Source organism: Alosa pseudoharengus, unplaced genomic scaffold (assembly GCF_046254945.1).
Source record: "Alosa pseudoharengus isolate Yale_2024_CS ecotype anadromous, Long Island Sound unplaced genomic scaffold, YU_APseudo_1.1 YU_APseudo_1.1_scf_8, whole genome shotgun sequence".
Lineage (NCBI taxonomy): Eukaryota > Metazoa > Chordata > Actinopteri > Clupeiformes > Clupeidae > Alosa > Alosa pseudoharengus.
In genome coordinates, this window is record NW_027468870.1 from 18,926,228 (window position 1) to 18,936,285 (window position 10,058).

The following is a 10,058-nucleotide window of genomic DNA, read 5'->3' on the forward strand; positions in this document are numbered from 1 at the left end:
TAGTACTGTAAACACACTTAATACAAATAGAGTCCCTAAGAATGTTCCAACACAACATGGCCAATCACTGTCACTCTGATTTCATCAAAACCTGTTGTTCTGAAACTATAGAAGGTTTGCGTAGAATTATAGGAGCCAACAAAAGAATTCACTCCTCAACAAGTTAACAGTATCGGGATTCTGACTCCCATTCTGCCTGTCCACATATCCTCTTCTCCTCCCCGACCTCCTCCTCTTTCATCTTTACCTCCTCCACCCCTGTACGATACTTTGTTCAACATTGGCCTCTATTGCAATCCAAACCAAATGTTTACCAGTAGTCCATTCATAGAGCTCAAGCTATGATTTGAAAGTGAACTCATCATTAAATCTCAATACTTTGAGTTTTGCTAAGAGTTGTTAAGTTGTTTTTTTATCATTATTCTTTTTTTTTTCAAATCTAGTAATACGTCTAAATAACCCTAAATGAATTTCAAGGACTACTTATTTCTGGGGGAGAAAATCAAGGTAGCAAATGTCTTCAGTTTAGTTTCAGCAAGCGCAACATATTTTTTTGTGGTTACTGTACATATTGCAGTTACACAATCCAGACAAGCAGATCTTACTGAAAACATGTTTATTCTATACACTGATGTCCAGTCACATTCAAAGTGAAGCTGTTCAACATCAAGACTGTGCACACATGTAAATGACCACAGTAAACATGTAGCCAGACTGACATCAGATCACAATTGTGCCTATTGTTCAGGCCACCACTTTGACATCAAAATACATGTCCAGATAAAAACAAAAATAATAATAAAAAATATACCCTTAACAAATAATGTTCGACATGCAGAATCCTGATATAGCTATAAAGTAAATCTGCTTACTGTACTGACAGCCGGGAGATGCATCATTAGCCATACAAGAAAGGTGGTTTTCCCGAAAAGGATCACTGCTGTATTTAAATAAAATCCCTTTCAACCAATTATCACAGAAATATAAAATCAAAGTTAAAAATTAAAACATGTTAAAAAAAAAAAGATCTAGTCGTCCAGAATCTGTTACAGCTCCAAACATCATGTCCAACAGTCAATAATACATATTTAGAAAAAAGCTGTATTTACAGCACAAGTGATGTTGATATTGCCCATGAGAAGAAAAAAAAAACAGTGCAATTTGACCAGCACCACACAATATAGATGCATGAAGCCTGAAAGGCTCTCTCTCACACACACACAGACACACCCTGGTGTGAAAATGTACCCAATTGCAAGGTCAAACTAAGTCCAACTTTCTTTTTACATTGCATTTTAGATGACCTAACACACAGTTAAATTATCTTCATGAACATTTCAAGAAATTAATATGCTTGAAATCATAGCACCCAAAACGCATCAAAAGGACCAGCCTACAAAATTAATGTAATAGTTAATGGAGAGTATATCTGATAAACTTGATTATTGGGTTAGCTGCACAGACCATTCCTTGACCAAAGGCAGTGGTCCAACTATACTCTACAAAACAGCCAAAGAACACTTACAGGGGATCTATTGGAAGAGCAAATATTTTTTTCCACAGAATCTTTCAACAACCTCAGAATGGAAGTGGACAAGCTTGTCCCTCTGGTACTGATGGAGAACAAAAACCTGACATCAGTCAAGTTTATTTCTGATGTTTCTGTCGATGATGACTACCGTATTAAAGATCAGGAGACATGCCTATTGAAACATCAAGAGGTGCAGACATACAAATATGACGAAACTTTGGATGTTATTTACTATGCCATAAGCTGCGAGAAGTTTAACATGAGAACATTTCCACCATGGAGATCAGGTAAATGATGTCTCTTTTGACTTTTTTTTTTAATATATCACATATAAAAATATATCGTACAACTCAGTTTATAATTGGTAATTCTATTCAAAATATTCATAAATCCTTTAGAACTTTGAGATTTACAACTGGCTTGAACAAATTTTTGCGGGTAGTGTTTTTCATTACCAGGAGTTATGTCAATATCTAAAGAAAAAAAGAAAGAAAGAAAGAAAGAAAAAGCTTATATGCTGACATGAAATCATACATTCTTAATTCTTCCACACACACACACACACACACACACACTCACAAAACAAAAAACATTTTACAATAACCTCCAAAATGTTGTAGTCTGCCTTATATGATACTGTGATACATGAACACTGCTGGACAGAATGGATTATTTCTCATGAGTTATCAAAATGAGGAGCATTACTCTTAGGTTTTAGTGCATGAATACTTGTTACATGGTCCTACATATGGTCATTTATGCCCTGAGCAGGAGCACACAAAATGACTCAGGCTTTTTTTAGAATACTCTTACAGTACTTCCATTGAGAGCTGAAGTTGTGTTCGTCTGTTTATCAATCACCATTAAATACCTACATAACATTTCCTCGTATTTACATCACTGCTGCTAGAATTTGTTGTGTGTCTGTATCCATAAATGGGTTTTTAAAAACTACATATGAAGTAAAACTGGGCATAAAAATGAGGGTTTTGTTTATTTCCAATTAGATGTTAAAAGCATGTGCTATGTGAATGCATTTTCATACTCATTCAACAAAAATCTACCGAGAATATCAGCAAAAAATTGCAAGCAAAATATAAAAAGACAAGTTAACAAATACATTTAAAAAAAACATAGGCATCATGACACAGGCACTCATGATAATTCATGTTAATTTAGCTGGGGGCTGTGCTTTTTAAAGTATATTTAAAATGTTTGGCTGTCATAGTTATCAGTTCAAATGCATCACCAGCAAGGGACAGCCAATTATGAACAAGAGCACAGAGGTCATGTAAAAGTATTCTGAAAGTAGCAACATTTTAAAAGGTAACCACAATGTAATGTCCATAAAATGTTTACAACAACATTGCTTGTTCAACCTTACCTGTGATCATAACATTTTCTCAAGAATGGATATAGAGAGGCAAGTCTCTGAATTGCGTATATGTACATGTCTGTGTGTGTGTGAGCAAAACAGACAGAAAGAGAGAGAGAGAGAGAGAGAGAGAGAGAGAGAGCGAGCAAGAGAGAGAAAAGAGAGAAGGGAAGATCCACTTGCTGGCGCTCAGCACACACACAGAGCTGCTTTCCGATGCTGCTGCTGCAGGATGGGTGAGACGTTGGGTGCTCGTTTCTGGGCCCTGCCACCGCCGCCGCCGCTACCACGCTTCAGAGGTGTCCGCTCAGCGTTGCGGCGGCGGTAAGGGTGGTGTAGGGAGCGCTGGATGCCCCTGCGGGCCCGCTTGACCACAGGGCCTGAAAGGGACGGAGCAGCTGCAGCAGCAGCAGCAGGGGGCCCCGGGGTCCGTTCCTGTTCCCCTTCGTCCAACCAGCCGGTCAGGGCCGTGCTCGAGAGGCCAGAGTCCTCAGGGTCTGATCCGGCCAGGGAGTCTGACAGGTCACAGAGGCTGACCCCTGTTAGGCCATTCGCTCGCTCTAAGGGGGGCGGCGAGTCGCCTGATGGGAACACGATGACCGGATCAGGTGTCTGCTAAGGAAAGAGCGAGAGGAGACGGAATGAAGGTTTTAGCTAATTACACTGTTAAACAGAGGTAGCGTGATGTTAGTAATCTGATGGTCAGCTGTTCAGCTAACCAGCTGACAACACCATCCTTGGTTGGACAGTTTTCACAGTCACTGTTATACACTGACAGTTCATTAACATATCTGATATCATTTTAAAATGAAGCATATTATACTTGATGTGAAACTAATGTGTCATAATACTTTATTGGAAAAAAACACTTGCAACTAATTTCTGAATATAGGCTCACATGACAAAATTGTTTTCCAAGATACAGGTGGTGGGGCAATTGACCCACTGGCTCATTTCACACCTAATCCATTCTTTACAAACGTATATGGACATTTTTGATGTGGTTAGAATTGGGTTTAATCAATTGGTAGCCTGCTGTAAGACTGCTATCTGAAACGTTAAAGCTTTGCAATTCACACATCACCCCCACACAGGGTCTCAGCCTTTACAACATATCATATAACTGAGATCTTTGTGTCTGATGCAAGATAAAACTACTTGAATAGATAAATATACATAACACTGCAATGGCGGGGAGTCCTTCGTACTTCCATTTCCAATGAGTGCTCCACCACTTTACTGAGGTAGACAGGGTGGCAAACAGGGCTTGGCAAATGTTACACTTTCCATAAATGGCATTATGGCTTAAAAGGCCATAAATCCTTAGCCAGCAGGTGCCATGGGCTAACAAGAAAGTCTATACAACTAACTGAAACATGTTTATAGGTGACATTATTTACATGTCTGAAGCATTAACAATGAGATTTACTGTAGACAAAACCAACAAATCACAACAGAGTCCAATCACACCATATCTACATATCTTGCATACAGAAGAATAGGACATAATTTCTAAATAAGAAGTGTTATGTCTACTGCACTTAACACTAGTTGTCATCTTCAAAATAGCCACAGTGCCAGAGGTAAAACTAGGGCAAGATCAAAGTGCCTTTTTCACAAAAGCCAAAACACATTTCACATGAAAGGATTAAGCACAAACACACACACACTTGGCCCACTCTCTTCCGAGCCTACCAGGAATATCTCCAAGAAGAGTAAACAAACAAGATGTGCAGCTTCAACCAAAGACTAAAGACAGAGGGAATGAGTCACCCACTATGTCTGGCAAAGGAGTGAGTGAGGGAGGGAAGGAGGGAGGGAGGGAGGGAGAGAGAGAGACAGTGATGGGTCTAGCAAGAGAACATGTTCATATGACTTAACTGTCAGAAAATCAGTTATTATTTGGTCAGTCACCAGTTTATGCAAATATTTTAATCCTAGGTTAATTTAAAAATAACCATCCAACCATTCACAACCCTAGTTATTAACATTATTAATAGCTAGATTTACAGTTATGCACCACCTTATGTGCCTCCAATGTGGCCATGCCTCAACTGAACTTAGTAACCCATAAACACTGCACACAGCACAATGTTACACATTGTAAAACAATCATGAGTGCAAACCAGGCAGGGGTTTAGCCGCATCATCCGCAAGCCTACTGGAGCACAGCAGCTTAAGTCTGGCCATGCCTCTGATCCCAAACACACAAATCAGCGCTTAAAATCTCTTTCAGCAGGGTTAGGAACAACGACCCATACCTACTCTGAGTTGATCAGTCAGACAAAAGCAGCCATTTTTTTTCTAATCACCTCAACATTTCTCCTGTGTGTGAGAAACCACAAAGCAAAGCAAAGTTCACTGTACAGCAGACTCCGGCCATAGGGAAACCCAACCTGAGCGTTGTTGGCGTGGGGTTACGAACCTTGATCAGTGGCGTGTCGGCGCGAGAGTCGGCCGGTGGGTCGTGCTGGGGACCCTCGGCCAGGTTGAGGATGACCTCGTCGCGATGCATGGGCAGCTGCGGCTTGCCCGGCTCGGGCAGGGCGATGACGATGACACTGGTGTTGTCGGCGCGGAGCATGCGCTGACGCCACCGCAGGAGAGCGTGGCAGCCTAACCTCCGGGCACAGGACATGCCAAAAGGAGCCTGTGAGGTGGAGGGGGTCAGAGGGAGTTGGAGTCAACACTTGTGGTGGAAAAATTGCACGTACCACATGCCCTAAATACAGACTTGTGGAAGTGTGAGAAGGCTGCATTCTTCATACACTTACAAACTCCTCCTGTAGTTATGCCAGTTGCTGCTATATCAGTAACTAAACTGTAATTACAGAGCATTTGAAGCAAAAGCAGAAAGTCAATGTAGATCATGCAGTGAATGAATGAGCAAAAACCCATCAAGGCCCATTGAGCACTAGCTAAGCTTCAGCTGGAGTTCTTCAATCCTAACGTAGCAGCTAATCTACCATCCTGAATATCGCCCTTGGAGGAGCCCACGCCCACGTTGCTGCCACTGGTCCTCACCGCTGCCTCGTCGTGGCTCTGCAGCACTGTGACGGCTTCCTGAGGGGGCACCATGTTCCACAGGCCGTCGCTGCCCACGATGATGTAGCGGTGCCGCCTGAGGTCCAGCGTCACCACACTGGTGTCTGGCTCTGGACTCACCACAAACTCTCCGCTGTAGAAGTCGTAACTCCACAGATCACCTGCGCACATGTTGGTCCCAAGCGGATCAGTTATGTGTCATTAAAAAAAAGAACACACAAAGAACTGACATCCATAGTGACAACAGCATACACATTGTTAAGTATAAATTTCAGATAAAACTTCTTTCAAAAATGAGGACATTTATGAATGTGACTAAGCCTGGGTTTTCCTTAGCCTTATGCTGCCTTACGCGCGCAATTTTATTCACGCTGCTAGGCAGCCTGGATTCTATGGACTTCGTTTTCACCTCAACGAAGGAACCAATCACAAAACGGAGGGAGGGCAGCAAGACGATGACGACACACCGAAGCCGTTATACGTACAGACGCATTTGATAGACATTCGTAGCGCCCAATAAACGGCTCTGGGCATTCGTAAACCACGTTTCAAATACGAGAAAATTAATGTCTAGTTCCCAGACCCCATCTCAATGAGATGAGGTCTGACGTTAGCCAGGCTAAATGTGACTACAAAATCCACAAAGTAATAATGTAATTGTGAATAAATGTCAAAACATGCCAAGACAGGTCTTATGTCAAAACTTTTCTGCTGACTCATAAAGGCCAACGCCCACTGGTGACGACATCCGCGTCTATGGATTTTGCCGTTGATGCGCAGCAGGTTTTGCTCCGTCAGAAGAAATCGAGTTCTAAACTGAGGCGTCACCTGACACAGTGGGCCTTGGCCTTAAGAGCATCCCAGGTTGCTGCACAAACTTTATCTCACCAAGTGCTCGAGCAACAGCAAGGAACGGGATCTGGTCTATGACAGTGCTCCTTCTCACGGGTCCATTGTGAGTCAGCCTGGGCCTCTTCCACACCACACGGTTCACCCCCGACTTCTTCACCACACTACAGAAGGAAATCCAATGCAGATGTTAGGATCCTACAGACATACTACTAGGCTATTCTAAGTAACCCAACAGTGTAGACAGAAAATCACATGCAAAGGCAAAGGACATGGGTGAGGTATTTCTGTAAGCATACAACATTGGAACAGGTCGCCTCATTGCTTTAGGCTATAGCTCATGTCACCATTCAGTCGATTCAAAGTTGAGCTGCATGAAAATAACTACTAATTACAGCTAATTGCATCTGATAACATTCCCAACTTGTTAAATCTTACATGTCTCAACCAACCACAGTCCACAACACAATAAAACATTGGACCCTACTACTTGTTACTTTGATGTGTGGGTATATCCTTTCACTCTCACCTGCCACCAAGGCCTTCGATTCGTTGCCTCTCTTTGGGGAGCTCTGGCTTGTGGTCTTGTGTGACCTCCACAGCTTTGATGACCTTGTCTGTGGGATCTTCCCTGACCCCGAGCACAACAGATGAATCTCCCACATGCGCCACATACATGCGGTCTCCACGGATCACTACAACACTGGCCGTTGTGCCTGAGGTGCTTGGAAGACCAGTAATGGTCTTTGGCCATTCAGCTGCATAGGTGAGTGAGTGAGTATGTGAGGAGTGGGTAGAGGAAATAAAATGAAACACATGGAAACAGAGATGAGTGCCTAAGTTCTAGAAGTATTTTCATCCAATCAGTGTGAACTTTATCCTCATTCTCACACACACACACAAATTCATTTTTTAAACGAAATGTTTCACTTACATATGCATAGTTCATGAACATGTGTAAACAACGTGCTGGTATTCTAATCTCTGTAAGAATAATCCATTAAACATACACTACCAGTGGTTCCCACAGAATTAAATTATATTTGTGGTGGTAGGTTTGCAGAATTAACTTGAATGCAACAGTTTTTAACAAATTAGCACAGCGTGGTATGATGCTAACCAGATTTAAGCACAATTTAGTACAACCTGGAAAATCATTGTATGGTGATCAATGTTGATATTGTGGTTTGCCGCCACAAATAAGTCAATGTATGGGAAACACTGACTACCGTTCAAAAGTTTGGAGTCATTTAGAAATGTCCTTGTTTTCATCATTAATGTTATATATGACTGTTGTAGAAAGAAATAGCTGATCTTTAATGCAATATCTACATTTGTATACAGATTCCCATTATCAGCAACCATTCATCCAATGTTCCAAAGGCACATTCTGTTTACTAATCTGACATCATTTTAAAAGGTTGAGAAAACATTGGAGAACCCTTTTGCAGTTATGTAAGCACATAATGTAATCTGAAAACTGCTGCCCTGATTAAAAAAAACAATGCAACTGATCTCAGCTGGTATTATGTCTATAATGGAGTGGAATGGAAGTGACCCCAAACTTTTGAACGGCAGTGTAGTACACACACAGATAACTTGTTCACTAGTCAATCAGTTTCATTTGAGCTGCCCGGGAAGTTTGAAAACCCACGAGAACATGTCGCAACCAACAAAGGGGTAGCACTAGTCAGAGGTGTGAACTGGACTGGTGAGCGTCAAATCTGGGCATTATTTACCATAACATAGTGACATAGATTAACCCGTAAAACACTCCACTTACGTATACGATGATAAAATGAGCTATAGCTACATTGCTATATAAAGCTAACGTCACTAGCATCACAGAGCTAGTATTATCACTAGCTTATGAAATGCGCAGCACTTTGAGCATGCTCAGTCTCTGCTAAAACCGCTTGTTTTCCCTCCAACTCACAACCTCCAGATCATTAAAGGGGTGAGATTTTCGACAAAGATTACAGCACAATAACGTTCATCATCATTTAAGACTACCTAGCGATACAGTAATCATTCCACTTTATCATCTCAACAACGAATCGCCCAAAGTAACTAGGCTACTAGCTAGGTTAGCTAACTTAATACAATTGGTTTACAGTTACAAAACAGTGAGCAGCGGCATTAGCTTTCAATTAACATTAGCTTGATGCTAACAACATCTACGATCAGGTGAATACTCCTTAAATAGGTTTATTTTCTAAAGATTTAAAGAACATATGTATAGCTTTTTACTATGATATTGCTGCTAATAGTAAAAGGTACTTACGGAGCTTTTTCCACATTGCATGATGGCAGGCTATGAAACCCTTTCGAATAGCAACACATACATCCCTGTAGTCTTTGGACCAAAATCCCCGTTGCTTTTTTATAAAGTCCCATAGGTGATCCCGAGCGAAATGTGCTGCCTCCCGACCTCCATGACCGTCGAAAACGGCAAAAAATGCCACAGACCTCCGCGACTCCGATGCAGATTCTGCCTTTGGTTGCGATAACCGTATAGACGTTTCCTCTGCACAGTTAACGTTAATGTCTACACTGGCATTATCTACCTGTTCCTCTGTGGTTATTTTCTGAGTCCACACAACAGTGACGGGTGAAGTTGCTGTTTCGGAGAGAGAATCTGCTGCATGAGAGGAGGGCTGCTCAGCAAGCTGATCTTCAGGATGGTAGTCCGCCTTTGAGTCCCCATGTCCGACCGAGCCAAGCTCGTCCTCGCTCGGCTCGTACTCCAACACCACCTCGGTAACATCCTCCATGTATTTTCTTCCTCCTTGCTCGGAGAAAACACTTACTCGCAACGATAAGTCGCTATGCATGGCCATGGAATTAACGGATCCAATAAGTTAATGTCAGATTTATTAAATACAATGATCGTATCCGACTTGGCCGCAATTTCGGCAGCAAAAACATTGATATTTCAGAGCCCGTCTTTTGTTTATGTCTACTCTCGCAGTGGTAACATAGATATCTTCTAAATGAATATTCGGCACCGGAGTCTCAAGCCGGAAGTATACTGCCCCTAGTGGTTTGCACTATTTTTTACAGTCTATGGGTTTGCATGGCTCTCCACTACCCTAGTAGACTTATCCTCCAAGTCTACTGGTCATCAGTTTCTGTCGACTGTCGATTGTCGATTAGCAAATCATGTAAACTCTATATTTCATTTAGAATAGTGCAAAGATATTGTTTAAACAGAAAAAAATTATAGGCATATTTGTTTTTGGAAAATATTACCAGTAT

General features: G+C 41.7%; 1 protein-coding gene across 3 annotated transcripts; it reads right to left on the reverse strand.

Moving 5' to 3' along the window:
• Positions 1-601: 601 nt before the first annotated feature.
• On the reverse strand, positions 602-9,797 carry ppm1db (protein phosphatase, Mg2+/Mn2+ dependent, 1Db). Of its 3 annotated transcripts, XR_012984632.1 has the most exons (7): positions 9,085-9,797; positions 7,330-7,558; positions 6,840-6,964; positions 5,931-6,112; positions 5,332-5,556; positions 2,916-3,521; positions 602-2,004 (listed from the first exon to the last, which is right to left on the reverse strand). XR_012984632.1 is itself a non-coding variant. In XM_076274136.1 (6 exons), the coding sequence occupies exons 1-6, from the start codon at positions 9,638-9,640 to the stop codon at positions 3,096-3,098; spliced, it is 1,740 nt and encodes a 579-aa protein (XP_076130251.1). In that variant the 5' UTR covers positions 9,641-9,797; the 3' UTR covers positions 602-3,095. The 3 variants fall into 3 exon arrangements, 2 of the variants coding, with proteins under 2 accessions (XP_076130251.1, XP_076130250.1); XM_076274136.1 differs by having other exon boundaries at positions 602-3,518; XM_076274135.1 differs by having other exon boundaries at positions 602-3,521.
• Between the last annotated feature and the right edge of the window lie 261 nt (positions 9,798-10,058).